This window comes from Equus caballus, chromosome 28, assembly GCF_041296265.1.
Source record: "Equus caballus isolate H_3958 breed thoroughbred chromosome 28, TB-T2T, whole genome shotgun sequence".
NCBI lineage: Eukaryota > Metazoa > Chordata > Mammalia > Perissodactyla > Equidae > Equus > Equus caballus.
Window position 1 is genome coordinate 14,019,320 of NC_091711.1, and position 20,831 is coordinate 14,040,150.

At 36.5% G+C, this 20,831-nt stretch overlaps 1 protein-coding gene across 50 annotated transcripts in view; it reads right to left on the reverse strand.

Annotated features, from left to right (window-relative positions):
* Positions 1 to 20,831, reverse strand: part of PPFIA2 (PTPRF interacting protein alpha 2) — a 451,986-nt gene that overhangs the window by 29,361 nt on the left and 401,794 nt on the right. For all 50 annotated transcript variants that reach the window (XM_070253915.1, XM_070253923.1, XM_070253918.1 and 47 more), the window contains 2 exons: positions 8,047 to 8,128; positions 5,836 to 6,036 (listed from right to left, as the gene is read on the reverse strand). In XM_070253915.1, coding sequence (XP_070110016.1) covers positions 5,836 to 6,036; positions 8,047 to 8,128 — 283 coding nt within the window. The remainder of the gene's footprint in view (positions 1 to 5,835; positions 6,037 to 8,046; positions 8,129 to 20,831) is intronic.

Genomic DNA, 20,831 nt, shown 5'->3' on the forward strand with positions numbered 1-20,831 from the left:
AGTGCAAAAAGTAGACTGGAAAAGCATACAGGACAAGCATCATATGATTTGGTCATGGTCGTCTGAGAGCCACTGAAAATCACCTACCCACTGTCTTTGGCAGTCCATGCTGCAACCCCCGATATCTGAGCTGGAGAATGCAAACTGTTTTTCTGGATAATACCATCTAACAGGTGATTTCTAAAATTTCAACTATCCAGAAATTTACCAACTTATAATCGACAGGCTTGAGTTCTAGCAGTGCCATTTCTCAGTCACTACCCTAGGACATTTCCTAAATTTCTCTAAATTTTAGATTCTACCTCTAAGTGGATTAAACTACATACTTCATACTAGAAAATACACTGAAAAGTTTAAATGATGATATAATATATTCTGATACAGGGCTGGGACTAGGATAAGGCAAGTGAGCTGCCAAGGGGGCTCAGTGTAGGGACACACTTGCTTTCAGGTTTGCGCAAGCACAAGGTCGGCAGCTGACCGGGAGTGCGTTGCTTGCGTGCCTTAGTCCAGATGGAGGAGAATACATAAATAGTATTGTCAAATGAGAGCTGGGAGGAAACTTCTTAAAGGATGGTAAGGATTAAAGCACTTTCTCGATTAAATAATTCAGAGGAGAGTTATGACATAAAATAAATATTTAAATGAGTTTAAGAAATAACTCATGAAAATTAATTAGGGGGAGATAATTCATTCTTTTGGTGTAAGAAATATAAAATAAGTAAAGCAGCCAGACCTCAGAATAATCCTAAACGATACGTAGCTGGAAGTAACTTCTGTTACTACTTAGGTCATTTTGAAGTAGTTTTTACTTTATAATTGAATTACAAAGTAAATTAACTTGAAATTTACTTTTCACATTCAAAATGGCCGAGATCCACATTTCTCGGTTATCTGAATTTATGTTTCTCATTATATGAAGAGAAATACTTCTCATTATAATAAGACAAGCATTTGTACAATTATACCTCACCCTATTTGCACTGAAGGTTGAGGTTTCTAAAGTCAATAATAATGAAAAGGGGAACCAAGCAGGCTGGAAGAATGCTGTGAAAGAGAGGAAGGGCAGAGCGCAGGACCAGGAGAGAGGCCTTGTCAGGAGCACAGACTCTTGGTCAAAACTACCCGGGAGTGCGACCTTAACAAGTCACTTCACCTCTCTGGCTGTCAGTTTTTCCCATCCGTACAGCAGACACAATAAAAGTACCTATTGCACAGTGTTGTTGTGAGGCTTAAATGAATTATGACATGTAAAGCACTTAGAACAGAGCCTGACACTTAGTAAGTACCACCCTGAGCTTGGCTATTACTACAATTTCATTAGAAATTTTGTTAAGCAATCTCTACCCAAACAAATCTTCACTTTAATAAGTGCTCTCTGCTTCCCCTGTGCATTGTGCTGACTGATACCTATTTTATGCCCTACATTTCTGCTCAAATTTGATGAATTATGTGTTCCCAAACCATTTATTTCTACTACACTATTTTCTAATTAGTCAATTTAAATAAATATTACATGAAGCAAAAAATAAAAGAAACTTGGCTCATGTATGAACATTAAGTTGAATTATTTGCAAAGACCAGATAAAGGTAAATCTTAAAACACACTATCAATGAGATACCACTTTGCCAAAGTCTGGGGAAGAAATTTTAAATGTCCAGGAGCATTCTGCACCCAGATAGCTTTTCAAGTATCTTCAAATTATCACTTTAAAGAGAAACTTAAACTAGAAAAATTGAAGAAGTTTCATGGATGAGGTCATCAAAGAAAGATAATGTGAAACTCCAGGCACTGGAATTGTACTCAAAGTCCTAGGTGTTTCATCTAAATTTGCAAGTGCTTGGATATTTACATATTTTCACTTAAGATAAAGAATGTTAATTTTTTACTTAAAGAATGTACTTAGTCTTTACGGCATCCAACTTTAAACAAGTATTTCAATTAACTGATACCTCCATCCCTATCTATTAGGTAAGAGGCCTTCTATAGTAACAGTAGCTTAGGAAGAAGAAACAAAAAGCTCGAAGATTAGGGCTGGCCCAAGGAAGTGATAAATATAAACAGGAGATTTTCTTTTTGGTAGTCTAGTCCATTTCATCTACATGGGGAAGGAGGCAGAATCAGATAGAAGTTCTGTTAACTGAAAAAAACAACAACAGGAGCTGGCCCGGTGGTGCAGCAGTTAGGTATGCACGATCCCCTTCGGTGGCCCGGGGTTCGCTGGTTTGGATCCCGGGTGCGGACATGGCACCGGTTGGCAAGCCATGTTGTGGCAGGCATCGCACATACTAAGTAGAGGAAGACGGGCATGGATGTTAGCTCAAGGCCAGTCTTCCTCAGCAAAAAGAGGAGGATTGGCAGTAGTTAGCTCAGGGCTAATCTTCCTCAAAAAAAGAAACAACAACAACAAATCCTAATTACCTTGTCTTTTTCTCTTGAGTACTTGAGGGAATGAACAAGAAACATCTGGCTTAGGAACCCAAACCCCAAACTCAACACACAAAAAAACTTGCAGCATCAGGACTAATTGCAGTGTTCTAGGAGACATGATAACATTTCTCTAAAAAATAAAACAAAAAACTCTGCTTTTGCATTTTCAAAATGTGAATCCTAATATATAACTTCAGGTGATGACCCAAGGGTGTTTTAATCTGCATTTTAGGCAGTGGATTCATTACTAGAAATTTACATGTAATTTTTGTTTTACAAATCAAATCATGTTTGAAATATATTAGAAATAGGTTAATACTTCCATGTAGATGGAGTCAAAAAGAAAAAGCACTCAGTCGATCATATTTAAAGCAAATAAACAGCTTATCTCTTATGTAATTGCATCTATATTTGGCAAAAGGCCTATATCCTCTGTGAATAAAGAGATTTTATACATTAGTAAAAAGATGAAAACTCCTATAATGCTATATAAAAATGGAAAATGTTATGATTAAGCTACTTATTTGAATACTAAATCAATAAGCATATGAAAAAAATTTAACTTTACTAGTAACTTCAAAATGTAAATTTAAGCAATGTGATAATCAGTGTGAATAACAGGGAGGGGAAAAGGCTACACAATACAATTTGGCAATTAAAATTTAAAAGTGATAAGAATACAAATTCCCTATACACAAATATTTCTGTGGAAATGACCACAGTTTATGCAACAATATAACTACACATATATCCACTATGGTATTGTAAATAAAATGAAAATTGTTAAGTAAGCAAATGTCCAATATTAGAGATTTGGTTAAATAAACTATAGAATTTCCATGAAGGAAGTATGCAGCAATTAAAACTGATATTACAAGTGCATATTTACTAAAATGAGAAAACTGTTCATGCTATATTAATAAATTTTAAAAGAAAAGTGCAAAATAATATATTATGTGAAATAATCTTTATAAGAAGATAAAGGAAGTAGACTGGAAAGGTCTCTATCAAAAGGGTAATAATAAAAAAATTATTAATTTTTAATAATTAAGAATATATTACCTGTCTTTCAAAACATTAATTCTTCTTTGAAGCTTTATTCAACCAGAAGTGAGTTCTCCTTCTTTGGAATTCCACAGCACTTTGCTTCCACCTCACATTTAGGAGTTAAACCATATCATCTCCTACTACACCTACTGGTGAACACATCTTACTTTTCTTACTATAGCTGCTCTCTCTGAGTCAGGGCATCCATACTTCATATCCTCCACCACAGTGGGTAGAGTGACTTGTACAATCATCTTTTTTTTTTTTTTGGTGAGGAACATCATCCCTGAGCTAACATCTGTGCCAATCTTCCTCCACTTTGCATGTGGGATGCCACCACAGCATGGCTTGATGAGTGGTTTGCAAGTCCGCACCTGGGATCCAAACCCATGAACTCTGGACCACCGAAGTGGAGAGCGTGAACCCAACCACTACGCCACTAGGTCAGCCCACAATCATCATTTTTAAGACAAATACTGACTATCTATAATTTGCCAGGCGCTGAATTAAGGCCTGGGGACTATGGAAAACCTGATAATATCCTTGCTTGACCTTGTGTAGGGTAAATCAAGAAGAGAAAATTATAAAATGGTTTTTATAAGTCTACAGACTGGTAACCAAGAGTGGAAGCAAACCAAGACTTTGGGGCTTTGTAGAGGAAGGACAGTCAGGAATCGTTAGATGAAGGATGAGTTGTGGAAGGACGGAGGCCCTGGAGTGGAAGGATGTTCCAGGCAGAGGGAGGAGGAACTGGAAAACAGCTCAAAATCAACCCAGAGGATAGAAGTTTAGGAAACTGAAAGTGCTTCCATGTTGTTGGAATCCTGACCCGAAGAATGAAGGTTTGAGGGGAACTGAGACGAGATCATGGAGAAGCTCGGAGGCTCTCTTCACATCTGTTCTTTAAACAACCGAGAATGCTCTTACCTTTAATAATGCATGATTTAGTTCCTTCAATTGGTTTAGACATTTTTAGAAAAATAGTTCTTAATTATTCTATTTTGTATCAAGAAATGGATTAGGATACTGAATAGAAATAATGAAGTTTATTCTATTTTTCAATTTGAAGTTGAGACTTCAAATGCTCTTAATTTTGCAAGATTAGGAATTTTAAATATTTTTGTTTGCATTTTCTCTTGGGAGGAGAGTGTTGATGTGAACCAGTTATGATGCTTCTCTCTCACCTGGACATTATTCAGGCAACTCATCATCAGATCTGAATTCCGTTTACAATAAGTGTCTTAATGCCCTGTTCAGTTTTTATTTTAAACGTATTCTGAATTATTTGTCAGCTTCAGTAATACTTCAGCTATAGTATACAACATTTACACACATTTAAAATCGTATACGGAAGAGTTTGTTAAAATATATTTTTTTTCCTACATGTTATTTAGGAAGAATTCAAACTGGAATTATACAAGAAAGATAAATTTTTTAAAATTTCACCTTGTATTTTTGGCATTAGAATCTAGTATGCAGGGAAGCAATATTAGGGCAGATACAATAAAAATGAAGTAAATTCTCTAAAACTGTTTGACCATATATGAAAAGTTATACTCAAGTTAATCTCGTGCCTAAAACTACAATAAATACCACTTTTCTATCTTTAACTCACTACTCAAATTTACCCCATTCTTTCATATTTTATTATTCTGAATAAGACATGGGACCAGAGAAATACAGTTAACATCAGAAATCATATCTTTATCAGCAAAAGATATAATTCGTAAGTGGACAAAAGGAAGAATGAATATTATTTGGGAGTTTTCCTTAGTGTTTGAATATGCCATCTGGCATGCCTTTTTAAAGACATTTTGTTCCTTCTAATATTAGAATAGGGATAAAATGATGCAAGGAATAGGGATTTATAAATGAGAGAGAAAACATTTTGAAGGAAGGACTTCACTTGGCATTTATAAAACATCAAATATCAGTGTACTTTCATAATTATGAAAACTGTTTTAGAACTAGTGCGTTAAGCATGGCATCTTCAGAAAGCACTAATGCCTACAGCTCATCTCCTGAGATGTAGATTACATTAAAAAGAAGAAAAAGGAACATTCTGAAAAAGAGCAAACTTGAGGTCTTGTTGCTTGGAAGAAAAATCAAAGCTTTAGTCTAGATGCCAGCTCAAAAGTCTATCTTGGTTGCAGCCTTTCAAGTCTGAGAGAAATCACAGCTCCTCAACTGAAAACCTATTAAAAGCAGCAACAAGGTTAATGAAGAGCAAGCTAAATCTCTTTAGAATAATTCATGCTGACACTGAAATGTGCGCTGTCATAATTTCACTCTGTGGACTTAAGAGATGCTGCTATTTGCCCAGCACTGGGAGGAGGAAGGAGCGTAAACTGACTCACAGTTCTGGATGTCGGAGGAGCCGAAGGACTTGTCAGGGAAACCATTTCCTGGATTGCTAATCGGAGCTTTAAGCGATGCAGAGGATTGCTGATTCCAATTTCTCTCTGAATCTCAGTGTCTGATAAAGCAGACATGATGGCTCCACTCTTCACATTGGCTCGGCAAGCTGCCACGTACCAAGCAGGCATCCCCAGCCAGAGCTGTTCAATAGGAAGAAAAAATGCACACACAGATTATAATAATAGTTAAAATTTTAGCGTCTTTTATGTGCTAGGCATTATTCTAAGTACTTTACGTGTGTGAACTCATTTATTGCCATAATCCTATGAGATAATGCTATTATTATTTCCCCAGAGGAGATAGAGGCACAAGGACACTAAGTGATTTATTCAAATATACCAGCTAAGCGGTGATGGAAATAAAGATTTGAAATCAAGTCTCCAGAGTCTGAAATTAACAACTAATTTATAATATTAGGGATAAAAATAATAGCTGCACAGCACCAAATTCCGGCTTGGGTTTAAGAACAAGGAGAAGAGCTACGAGCTGCATTTGGTAAAGGCTCAATCAACATTTGTTTAATTAGTGACTTCAATTTCTAATTTTCCTTTGGAATTCCGAGTGCAGAGAAATCGTCACAGAAAGAGACAGCTCTACCACCTGCAGCCTTGAGATTTTGATCAAAGGTGGTAGTGTAGCTAAGCCACATTTCCAATCGACCTACCTACGCTATGTGACAGTTGTGTGAACTTAATTAGATGCTATATATGAACACAGTTTTGGGGGAATGAAATGATGTGCTAATGGAAGAGACTGAAGTTATAAACGTCTGGAAAACTTGAGCTAAAGAGAATAACAAAATGAATAATGCATTAGAAATTAGGGATTCCGACTCTTCAGCTTCGCTGTGAGGCTCTGGAAAGGCAATAAATCAGCAGCGCAGTGAGCACAGCACAGGGTCTGGCACACACCTCAAGCACCGGGCGAATGCCAATGCACATGCGTTGTGTTGGAGCACCTGAATTACATACACTAAAAGAGGAATATTCTCTCCATTTGCCCTCCAAAGAAGGAGAACTCACTACATGCCACAACAAGAGGGACCCACAACTAAAAATATACAACTATGTACTGGAGGGATTTGGGGAGAAAAAGCAGGAAAAAAAAGAAGATTGGCAGCAGTTGTTAGTTCAGGTGCCAAACTTTAAGAAAAAAGGAAGAAAAAGAAGATTGGCAACAGCTGCTAGCTCAGGGGCCAATGTTTGAAAAAAATAAAATAAAATGGATTTTACTTTTCCCTTATTCACTAATTAGTTAGCTCTGGATGTGATATGAGAATGAAGGTGGGTGATTTTATAATCCCGAACCATTTAAAACAACGGGTTCTAACTTCTTCTGCCAGGCAAGAAAGCCTACATTCTTCTTTGCCCTGACATCAGCATATCCTAGCAGCTGCTATCAGCCCACATCAGAGAAAAGAATGGAAGGGGCAGTGAACACTACTGATAAGAGGTATGAAGGGGCCCTTTGTGGTCAAATATGTACTTCTTTCACTGTCTCTCTGTTCCTGCTGCCCTCCATTCTGAGCAGGTATTACTGTATTTTTCCAGACCTCTATGTTATGTAGGAAATGCTGAAAGTAGTTCTTGTTTCATGAAAACATTCAGTTTAGACACAGAAGAGCAAAAGGGGATAAGTCTTCTCCTGCTTTATTCTAAGTGTCTAAACCTACCTGCACCGTAGTCTTTAGAGAATTAGGTTCAGGAATTATACTACAAGCAAAGGAATGGTTCTCTATGCAATTTGGTGGCTGTACTATCTTGGAAAACAGTGTTAACTATGGAGATGGCTCTCTGTAACCTGCTGATGAGAAAGGACCCTGCACTGATGGATGGGGACAGATGTTTTCTTGTAAAAATAGAAATGTGGTTCAATAATTATTTATTTTCTTATTCTAGACATGAAGAGAGTGGAATTTAGAGAAACTTCTTTTTATCCCACTGGATGCTTCCTTCTGCCACAATCACAAGAAAGCATCATAGTAAAATCATAATATCCATAGGTCCCTAATAAAAGCAAATATTCACTTTGCAAGCTATTCCAGGCAATTGGAAAGCTATGACTTCAGGAAGTTGTCTTTACTTCTCTCTAGAAAAACCTATTAAAGCAGTAGTGATTGACTTAACAGGCTTCTGGTTTAATAATCTCACCTCTAGCCATGCAACCACAGTGGGCCCATCCCATTGTGCAAAAGGTAATCCCTTTCTCCGAGCTTCTTCAAGAAGTTCATGCCTGAAGAATATAGCAAAGGTTATTAGTCAGGTAATATGGAAAAAGATGGCTGTGATTATATTTAATGACAGTATTTTTTAAAAAGCCAATAATCTTTCATTAGGTTTTTAGGAGATAATACAGAGTAACAGAATTACTTCTTCTGTTGAGTAATACATGCAAATCACCCACTGATTTTATTAGGAGTGAAACATTGACATCTAAAAATAATTTTCCCCAACATTTATTCACCAAAATTCAAACATTAAATGTTAATGGACTAAGAAGCTGAATTATATTATCAGCAAATGTTGTATCCCTTTAACAAGAAATTGATCCACATATGTATATTTAAGATTACATTTGGGATCTAAATATGGCTTCTTCCATCTGCCTTGCTTGCTTCCCCTTACTATTTCAATGGTAAAGAAAATGCATATATAGAGAGGTAGAAGATAAATTTGGTTATTTTAGCCCTATTCAAGTGCTATGCTCAATTATAGTATGATCTCTGGGTCCAGGTGGCTATCACAGGAGTTAATTCTTTGCCTAGACTGCAAAATTTCTTCTGAGTTGAAGAGAAAGTAACTTGCATCACTACAAAGGAATGTAAAGTGTGCAATTCAATAGTACCTTTATTTTCATTTATAATCACTACTGTTTTTAATGAAAGTGAAACACCTCAATGACAACAAATGGTTGTTTCTGATAACAGAAAATGTAAACAACCTTGACAAATTCATCTTTAATCATTTTCCCCATTACTGATCCATTTACAAAATCATTTGTAAATCCATTTAAAAAACCAATTTGAGATTGTTCATTATCAAAATGGCAAGTATGTGTTTTCACTGAAATTCAAATTGCTATATGCCTGGCCAAGACTCTATTGGAAAATGTATTCTCTGTTCCTTAGCATGCTTTGATCTTACATACAAATGATCAAAACGTAATATGTTAATTTTTTTACTTTGGATGTGTGTCTTTCATGCTTAGTAATCTATCATTAAGATCATATATGAACTCCCAAATGAAGCATTTGATGATTTCCTATGATCAACCAATTAATCTCATTGTGGTGGACTACGTAATATTTTAAAATATGTAATCAAAAATGCCTTTCAACATGAGAGCTTTCCCTATTGGCGATGGATGCTACCAACAAAAATGCAGTGCAAAAAAGAATCAAGGAGGCAAAATAAAAAATTGAAGTTATAGCAGTTGAAGCAACAGATAAATTAACTGCTGTTTCATTGGAGGGGATAGCAAGGGAAGTCTTGAACTGTTATGCATGTAAGCTATTCAGCACTTGGGAAAGTGAACAGCGACACTGTTGCCCTGAATCCAAAGTGAAAACTAGGTGGGCTTCCTCCACCATCACCCTCAGGCTTGCCAATGACATTCCTTCATTACAAACCAGACTCAAATGGCCTGGTCTCGCTGTGATGAATATATTGATAGAAATGTGTTGAAGGGTCAAACAACCAACCACCAGGTACTTATTGAACACCTGTGGAAATAGAGACACGGACCCTGTTTTCCAGGAGATCCCTGGTTAGATAGAAAAAGCAAACACATGAAACTATCTGAAAACATAGTACAACACATACACAAATAGATGCACATTCTGATTCTGAGGATTTGGGGAAAGGATTTAATAGCAATGGAAACAATTGGTGAAGGCTTTGTGGCAACTGGGCTGGCTTTGAAGGGAAATTAGGAAGGAGATGAGGATGGAGCTCCAAGCAGGATAAGCAGAAAGGGTGGAGGAGCAGAGGCAGGACTGAGCGTGGACTAAGTGCAAGAAAATTGAGAGTAGGTCTCCACAGAGCTGAAGAATATTATTAAGGGCTCTAACATTATATCCATTAGGGAAAGGAACACTTCCAGTTATGTAACAGCTGAATGGCATTAAAGGGGAAGAAACAAGTATACATTTACAATTGGTTTTTGCTACATTTAGTAAAAAAGCAAGCAAATATGCACTCAACACCTAGAAAGCATATAACATTTTCACAAGTAAATTATAAAAGTTGCACAAAAGCCATTTGTAAAAACAAGAACATTTTAACTGTGAAACTTCTGACTAATTCCCTAATAAAAATGCACCACACAAGCTGGAGTGATCTTGTCAAAATTTAAGTCAGATAATGTAACTTCTTTGCTCATAACCCTCCAGTCACTCCCTGTCTCACTGAGAATAAAACCTGAAGCAGCGTCAGGATCCACCCTATCCTCTCTGTCTCTCTGACTCAATTTCCATCGCACCCAGCAAGACTGGTTTTCTTGTTTCCTGGAAACAGCTCAGGCCTCTTCTGCCTCAGGACCTTTGCATCTACTGTTGCCTCTGTCTGGAATGCTCATCCCCTCCATCTCCACTTGGCTGACTCCTTCCCTACTTTAAATGTCACCTTCTGTCTGAATGTCTCCTCCTCTCCCTCCTGTAACCCCCACCAGACATTCCTTGTCCCCACTTCTTGCTTTATTTTTCCCATGGCACTTATCTTCTAACATAGAGTGTTATTTACTCTTCAGTCTGTCATCTCCTGATAGAAAATAAGCTCTTGAAGGACCAATGTTTTCATATATTCTGTTCAGAGGTGAATCTGAAGTGTCTAGAACAAGGTCAGACACAGAAGATGTGTTCAGTAAGCAGTCGAGAATGTTGAACATGTCAGCCAGTGCTTACATTTAGGTGCTTCGTGTTTTCGTAAATTATGTATCATAATATATTCTTTTGGTCCATTTTTTGAGCAATGTTGTCAGAACAGCACTAATTCCAGATGTTTCCAAGATCTGGTTTGGGATCCCTGACAGGAATCTACTTAAGATGCAATCCCATATGCTCAAATACTTGTAGTCTCTTTCTGAACAGAAACTTAATCATACAATTGTTTAGGAAATCATGGGATAATCTGGTCCTTTAAAATTTTTCTTTGTTTTTGTTTTGTCTGTTGTGTTTAAATCACAAACTCTCACGATATAATAACTTTAGTCCGCGTGTGCAAAGATAATGGAATAAGGGAGCTCAAATGCAGTGGATCCTGCCCTTTGGTCCACAGCTGACGGGGCCAAATCTCTGTAGAGGCCTAGGAGCGTACACACTTGAAGCTGTGCAGAAATAGGCCAAAGCAGGAGCAGATGCCTGGGGATCACACCAGGACTCCAGACCGGCTTTTCCTTAACCCAGGGCAGTATCAATTGTGTAAAGAAATGCATTGAAATTCTCAAAGCAATATTACATTTAATTCTTCTAAACTATTAAAAAAAATCTGCACCACACAGAATTTATGAGACATATATCTGAACATATCAGCTTAAGAGAGAAGCAACGTTAGAAAAATAAAGCAATATGGGCAATACTATAATAGCTGGAAATCACCAAGTTGAATACGTGATGATTTCCTAACAGATTATCAAGGGGAACGTTAATTGTATGGGGGCATGCTCGTCCTCATCAGATATTTTGGGTCTGAACTGTTCAGGAAATTCTAAATAAAAAAGTGATTTGGCACAAATGGCATTTTGGATATACTGGTCTTTTCTGTTCAACTGGTCCATATGTGGAAAGGTATGCATTCTCTGTGTACCCCAGAATCAACCTTTTTAAAGGTCAAGTGACAGTTGTTCTTCCAGAGAGACACTGGGGTCACTTTCTCCAGTACAAATCTGAGTCTGAAAATTACTTTCCTTCTATTCAAGCCTACAGAAACATTTTTATTTTTCTTTCTTTTTTTCCCCCAGCAATCTAATATTCAATTATCCTTTCCCAAAGGACCACTTACATATAGCTTAAACATAACCTTATACATCAGATGGTTATGGGCACATGTTTTTGTTTTAAATTTTAAACTAGATTTTAGAGGACATCAGCAGAACTTCCTTTTATAGGGAGTCTCAGGCACAGGATTGTCATTGCCTCTGACAAAACTCAAAAAAAAAAACAACAAGAAAAACTCCCTTACAAATTATAAGGGAAGGTCATTTTGAACCAGAAAATCTTCTGAGTCATTGAGTATTTTCAAGAAACACATTCTCATCTGCAATGAAGAACGCTGTTGGATCCCCCAATGGTCTCAGACTCTCTTGATATGGTGTCGAGTTACTGTAACTTGAAAGTAACACATTAGGAAGGCCCATCATGTGATGTGATGAACAGTCAGGTGTGTGAGTAATTTGCACATCCATACATAACGGTGCAGTGGGAAGCCCATGCTCATTACGCCTGATCTGAGGACAAGAACAAAGTGTGGCACCCTAGTAATAACTAGACCCCGGGATTTCTAGATAAAGGATCAAGAATGTCTGAAAAACGTAAATAAACCAAGAGCATTTGCCAGGCGTGTAACTTCTAATCCAGACTAATTTAAACACGTATGACTTTGTGTCAGTGACTCAATCCAAATGGAAATGTCTGGCTCCTCCTCTTTGGGTTTTACGTCTCTTCTCAACTACTGTGATTGTGACCTAATTGGTGGAGTATGGGGAGGGGGCTCAAGCTCACTCTCCTGCATTTATAAGTACATTTCTGCTACATTAAATGATGTCCATGTGCCTCCATGTCTTATCTCTCCTCTTACTTTGTCTTGATTCTCAAGACACAACAAAAATACTTCTTCTCTGAAGCCATCCTTCCCTCACCCCTGAAGCAATATTTACTACTTCCTTTTATACACCCCACAGTACTAAGCAATCTTCCCTAGAATATCTTTAACATTTTATTGAATCAGAGATTTGGTCGGTTTTATTCTTTGCTGAAGACAAAACCTGGCACACGGTAGGTCCATAAAAATCAGATGACTGACTGCCTAACAACTTGGTTAGTCCCAGGGCATACAAAATCCCTGTTCTCATGCCCTTATCATAGGTGAGCACAAGTTTTAAGTCAACAAATTCCATAAAGTGTTCAACTCTGAGAAATGAAATTCATCAGTTACTCAAAAATGTCATAGGCCCTGGTAAAGTCTCCTCCCCAATATTCTTCCCAAGTGATGGTTCATCTCTGTGAGTGAACAGAGACTGTATTCTCAGACCACTTAGCCTAGGATGCTATTTTGGGATTGCCAATTGGTATAAGACCATCTAAATTCGACACAGTACCATTCTCTCTGTCACTCAGGATGGCCACTTCAGTCACCTTACATTTAATGCCTGTCAATTTTCCTCCACACTTTCTGGTTCATCTTCTTTTACTTTCTATTTTCACAGCCACCATATTTTTTTCTCAGCCTTTTAATTGGTCCTTCTCTCTAGGGTTCGTATCCTTCTAATACACTGGCATGAAAAAAATCTGCCATGATGGCAGAGCAGATCATACAGTGGCCTCTAAGAGAATGCTTGGGCTCAATTCCCGGTGCCTCCCCTCTTTAACTGTGCATCCATAGACAAATCAGTTTAACCTTGTTGTGCCTCAGTTTCTTCATCTGAGAAATGAAGTTAACAACAACACCTACCTCAGAGGGTTGATATGAGAGTTAAATGAGAACATATACGTATTGTGATTATACACTGACTTGCACAAAGGAAACAGCAATTTATCATGGCACTGTCCTCTGAAAACTCTTCACTGGTTGCTCAAATGCTTAAAGTGTCACCCTCAACATGGATTACAAAGATGAAAGTTGGTTTAGTCTTGATTCACCTTTCTAATCATCTTCCCTTACTTCTAATCAGAAATGAAAACTTACTTGGGCAAATAACTTGTGCATGACCAATTCCACCTTTGCAAGTACCATTTTCCAGAGCTGGTAAGTTCTTCCCCACCTTCTTCGACTAGCAAAATCTTACAGTTTGCCTAAATCATGAACTTTCCTTTTATTTGTGATCATCCTAGTCCATAATGACTCTTTCATTATTTAAAAGCTGGAATCTTAGGGTGTCAGCATCACCATAGAGTTTGGTGATTAGCGCCATATGCATGGGCCTCTTCTCCCTCCCAAGACTCTAAAGTCCTGGAGATGAGTTTGCTCTTCCACTGCACTACACATTTTTATTTGCATGCTTTAGCTAAGCATATCTTCTGAACAATTGCTATATTGTAATCCACAAAATGCTCAGCATTGACAGTCATCTAGGATCCTTGGTTATAGGGAGCTTTTTAAGTAGTCTAGGTTTTTGTTAACATCTAACTACTTATTGCACCTCGAAAAGGAATGAGAACTTTCCTTGACTGCCAAGTCTCTCTGTCTCTTGTTCGATAACTGCCCCTCCACACACTTTTTACAACCTCCAGTGAGACTTTTCTAAACACAAATATTTTATAAGCCTTGCCTACTTAAACACCTCCTCATTGTCCTAAAAATAAAGGTCAAATATCTTAGCATGACTGAAAAGACCCTTAGTGATCTGCTTCTGGCAGTCTCCCCAGCTTCTTTTGCTCAATCAGTACCGAAATATTTGTCATTCTCCAAATACTTCATCCTGTCTTACCCTCCACGACTTTGTATATGCCTTTTCCTCCTTCCTGGAACATCCTTCTTTGCATCACAATCGTGGCAAACTCATGCTTATCCTTCAGACACAGCTCATGCTTTATCCTTCCTGTTAAGATTGCAAGACCTCTCTCAGGCAGAATTCTCTCTTCTACACAAATACTATAACTTGTATATACTCCAGTTATCGTACTTATTATACCTTTCATTGAAAATTTTTTTAAAAATTAAATGTAATTAAATAAGTTTTACTACAATTTAATGCAGTAAGTACCATAATAGAGATTTATCTAAGGTGCTCTCTTGTTCTGATGAACTGTTTCATATTTTTCTGAGATATCATGTTGGGGTTTGAAAAAGCAAAGTTTCTGCGCGTAGACAAATTAGGGTTGGGATTCCAGATAGTAATAGTTAACGTGCTTTCATCACTTACTATGTGTGATGTGCTATCCTAACTCATTTAATCTTCACAACAACCCAATAAGATACATACTGATACCCACTTGCAGGTGAAGACGTTGAAGAACAGAGACCACCTGAGTCACAGAACCAGCAGGTGGCAGAGCCAGAAGTTGAGCCCTAACAACCTGGCCGCAGAGTCAGCTCCCTTAACCCCTATACCATCCTTTAGGTAATCAACCTCTCTGAACTTTTCCTAACTGAGATAGGAGGACAATAACATCCACTTCATTGTTAGTGTTAAATGAAATGATTGTCAATCACTTTTCTATCTTTTCTTGTGGTTCATTTATATTTAGAAGTGGCATATATTTATTTGACCTCCTGGTTAATATATATAGACTCTCCACCCTCATTCTCACACATTTTAATCTTCAATATTATAAGAGAAAGAAAAAACTGACTTTTCTTTTCTGGTTATTCTTTGCTAACATCAGATTATACATACTGGCCAGAGGAAGGAGGTTAGTCTCATTTATCTAATTGGGATGGAAAAGCTGAATTTGTTTTAGTTTAATTGATTTTATGTAATTGTAATACAAAGTAATTCTCTGGCTGAAAAATTTATCCTTAGGACTTATTCATTTACTGTGGCACGTGACGAGTACTTAGTTATTGATATAACCAGAAGAAATAAATATGTGGCTCAATAAGAACCAAGAATAAAACATAAGTCAAAATAATTTGACAGTTGAATCTACTTCTTAACAGTGTAGCACAGAGAATAAATCTTCCTTACATAAGACTAGCAGTAAACTTCCATAGAATTCATGTCGTTATTAACTGTAAAATGTATCTTCTTCAATTAAAATTCAACAGCCAGGAGGGTAAACAGGATATGATATCCTCAAATTTCAATCAGACAAGGGGCTATAATCTTATCATTCAGGAATCCATACTTGTTGATAAATTCTATGAAAATCAAAATTACATATATGAGAAACTGTTTTAAATTCTGGTCACCAGATGTGAACAAAATTTGGTGCCATCCAATTTTTTTTAACCTCTGCAAGCTGGAAATACATATCTTAATTAACATAATTATTCTAAACAGAGTATGTCACAAATCCCATCAGCTGCTTTAGAACATTGATTGCCTGAATATACATATTTAGCTCCATACAGTTAAAAGTTTCAAATTCAACATTAACAAGGTTGACTTGATTTTGAATGTGCAGCATACTGTGATTTTGTGTGTGTGCAAACACAAGTGTACATGTGTTTGTGTGTCCTATTATGGCCCATTTTCACATGAAGTTGTGCATAAACATCCATTACACATTGAAGTGGTGTTCTATTTAGATTCCAAGAACACAAGCAAGGTTGTTTAGAATTAAAATAATTTGATTATATTAAAACCAAAGTTCATTCCGATTGAAATCTTTCTTCTTCAAGCTGCTCTGAGATGGAGGGTATAGTCTCAAAAAAGAAATTTAATTTATTTGTGAATTTGAGTTGGGATTTCTGTAATTTCTCTACTCACTTTATTTTGAATTTAATCACTTTTAAAACCATTAAAAAGGTATAAACACACACACATGCACAAATGTGACAGAGCAATAGAATTACTCAGGCTGTTATTGAAGACTAGAGGGGCCTGTATTACTTTTCATGTAACAGTTTCACTTTTGCAAGACACTGTGGTCTGTTCTCCCCAGACACCTGCTGATGGTAAACTGGGGACTCACTGGAGGACGGCTGGTGATTTTTCAGGTTATTTGACATCATTTAGACTAGATTGCTTTAGTGCTTCATCTAATTTTAAGGCCTCTTTAACTCAGATTTGAAGTTTATAGCTGCCATGCGTCTGAGATTATACAAATTTTCTCATACTCCTGTGAAGAGTAGGAAGTTGACAGTCATATTAGTAAGTACAGAGAATGTGTCAATCACTCAACAGTATGCAGCAAACAAATGGAATAGCTGGGGCTTAAACTCTTGTCTTCTGCTTCCTAATTCAATGCTCTTTCCACCTCAAACCCTCCCACATCTTCACTATGACTGCATTATCTTCTTCTAACACTTTATCCTACTAAGCTTTCTTTTAGCAATTGTACTGTGAAAAAGGTTTTGGGGTCCTGAAATGTTTAAGTTCTGGAAGTCTGTACAAGACAACAAGAAATTGAATTTTAGAATTGAAGCAAATATATCAGTTTCTTAATCAATAAATGACAAGGCATTATGCACTCATTATTTTTCAATATTTATTTTGAAAAGGGACAGGGACATAAAGTTTCATTTCTTGGGATTACATTCCTCATGAAACTTAAAAATCATTAGAAAATGGAAGACCAATATTACATGATGAGATTAAAATAATGGTTTAAAAATCCAGCGTCAGAATATTTATTATTTTTAAAAAATAAGAGCTTACAACTTGCATTTGGCCAGCATAGTTGAATGGTATTCTAATCACAGCTTACTTTTCATTTTTAAGAACACCTTCTAGAGCTTTCCTTAATATCATAAATTATCCTAGCTGAAATCAATACTGTATTGCTAAATAATTAGTAGTAGTAACTGTAACTTAAAATTAGAGCCAGAAAAAAATATCAAATATAAACGATTCTAATGAACTAAGTAGTATTTCCAAGCACATGGCCTTGTATTGGTTTATAAAATATTCACACAACCAATTGGTGACATGCTCCGTAGCTTCTTGGATAATTGTATCTCATTGGAGCCATTTTATTTCTCCTCCCAATATTTTTTACTTTGAATTGAAAAGCAATACCTCTCCCCAGACAAGGTGTTTAAACAGCTCACCATGTTGCCAATGCAAGACTTGACACTAAAGCAAATATTTATAAATATTATATGCATAATACTTGTTTTACTTTGGAGCCCAATTTGTTTTAGGAAAGGATAACATATTTTAATTTTATTTCAAAGAGTAGGATTTCAAATTTAAAATGATAATCCGAGTAGTATAGATATTTAAAGCTTTAAAAATTAACCAGCAGTACAGAAAACAATGAAAATAACGTCCAAAACCAATGACGACTTTGGAATCTAGGTGTAAAAGTTCTACTGGAGAAGACCCAGCATTTAACCCTTTTCATCTAAGAGAAAGTTCTAGTAAATGACAAGTTTGTCTCTTGACTATAATGCTGGTTGAGCTCCACAAATCACCGGGGAACCCACAGGCAGATGCAGTCATGTGGCACAGTCTCAAGGACTGAAGAGGCCTACACTATTTCTTAAGCCTCATTGAAGGCCACACTAACTCCTAGAGAATGACTTGAGAACTAGGGGAAGTGACGTTGGGAATGTCCTTTGATGTGTGTCTCATAGAACCAAAGAAATAGAAGTGCCTGAAAAGCCACCATAATTAATTTGAACGTGAACATTTCTCTGAACCAATGATTCCTTGTATGGTGTGGAAATGAGTACACTTCATAATTTTCATTTTACGTCAGAGGCAGTGCAGCTTGTGTTACAACTGAAAAGAGAAATACTAAAGATAAAAGAAAAATAGGATGGTGCTGAAAATAAACATGTTCAGCAGCCATTGTGATTCAACTTACCCTGATGTGCTTTTCATGAGATGGAGAAGGACGGATGGAAAAGAAAAGCACACAAATGTTAATGGATACATTTCAATCCAAAGAAAGCCATGGAATAAAACAAGAGCATCATTTCAGATGTGCAAAAGCTCAGATATGAGAAAGACTTGGTGTCCTTTTTTATTTCACCATGACACACATACTCACTGCGTCCAAAAGCATCAGGCTGAGGGCAGTTTAATAGCTGACCAGTAAGTCTGTCTCTTGAAAATGAGCCACTCTGAAACATGCATGACCACATTTTCCCAGCCTCTGCTATACCCCAGGAGGAAATCAGGCACCTTGTCCAAAAACATTACCACAGTCCACTCCTGGGTTGTTTTACAAACAGAAGCAATAACTTACTAAGTGGTGCTCAGGTTCTCACACAGCCTTATAAGCCTGCGCTCAGAGCTCAAGAAAAAGCACAGCCGACTTCTAGGGAGGCAGCAACTTGAAGAACGCACTGGTTTGAGGGGCAGAATATCTGGACTCTAGTTCTCGTACGTGGTTTATTGAAAATTCCTAGTAGGTTCTGATCTTCAACTTCCTCAACAAATTAAGTTGCCCCAAATTAAGGGGTAAGAAGGAATTTGTACATTCCTGTCATAATAATAGTAATAATTTTCGTGAATGTGTATGTGCCGGTAATCAGAACACGAAAAAGCATAAGAGAGTTCTATCAGTCTTCACTTGTCACAGAACTTACTCCTCCTCTATCTGAACTGGCAAAATAAATGTTGTGTTTGTGCCAATTGAGCTTCTTTCAATAGAAACGTTTATTTAGACAGATGTTATAAACGTTGCTCTGAGGAAAGAAAGATGAACTAGATTGGTTCACCATTATCACCAGAAATCATCACAAAAACAACGCTGATTTAAATATAATGTTTGAAGTAGCCCATTTGCTCCCTGGATATAGTGGAGGCACTGGGAAAATACGGAATTTAAATAATCTAACAAAAAGCCATGGTAATATTATTTTAAATTTTCTATTCAAGCATATAATAGACTCATTCTTAGAAAAATAAAACTTTACAACTCACAAAATATATTCAATATAACAAAATATGAAGCAGAAATTCTACTTTAGAAATCAAGCAAGTTAGATAGTTTCTTCTTTTACTACACAACCACTATAAAGAAAGCTCGACGTGCAGTGGAACACCGTGCACGTGCCTCCTCTAAATGCATTCATTCAGAGAAACCGTGTATTATTTTGTGAAATGGACGTTTTGGAGAATGCATATTCTTTGACCCAGCTCCAGAACAGCTGTGGCAAGCTCTTCGAATTTTCACACAAGCAAAAACATAAACGTCCATAGAAATTGGGATTAGAATGTCTTAGGAAATTTAAGGCATATTTTTCACATCATACGCGCAGGAGAAAGAAAATTAAGACCAAACAGAGATAGCTTCTAGGTGGTTAAAGTGGTTTTCCTGTCAACATACCTGTGAACTCTTTGATGAGCTCTGAAAAAAAGGGAATTTCTGAGCTTTCCATGAAAATTGCCAAAAGTATTTGGGGCCAGTTATTACCAGGGACAAAATGATCTTCCCCAGCCTCCCAGCTATCTAGGACTGGCTCTCAGATAAAACAAGTTGATTAAATCTGCACACAGTGGAATATTAATATTTCTCACACTTTTAGTTATCGTTTTTTAAAATATGAATTTGTACCAATAAAAATACCTTAAATATAAAATGTAAGAGAAATTATTAAAATAAACAGGAAATACAAATATAAAGATATTACTCAAAAAGTATGGCTTAAAGTTCTAATATATTTTTTATCAATTTGTGTAAGTTGTCTGATTTCTCATAGTTTCTGTGAACTTTCTTCTCCTAAGTCAATTAATTTAAGAGCAATACTGAGCAGCGATCTTTTTAGAATAGTAAGCATTTCAGCTCATAACTTTCAAAAAAAATCTGCAAAAGCCAGAAAGCTACACTCATAAATGACTGTGAGAAATTTTGTGTTAATATATTATAAATTTATGTCAGAGGTAATATATATTTTCAGTTTTTCTGGTCTGGATAAAGTGTTTAATTTTTCTTCATATAAAAATTGATGTTCTTTTCTACATGCAGTTATTTACAATAACATATAACCTCATTTTTTTTTCTTTTCACTCCAGATTTTCAAGGTTATGATAATAGCAAGAGAGATTGTCAAGAATTAATGTTCTTCAGTTAAAGGCCACTGTTATTAATAGGCAAATAATAACTTTTAATTGATGTAGAAAAGAACAGGTTCTAAGCTGCCATGTAATGAATAAGATCAAATCC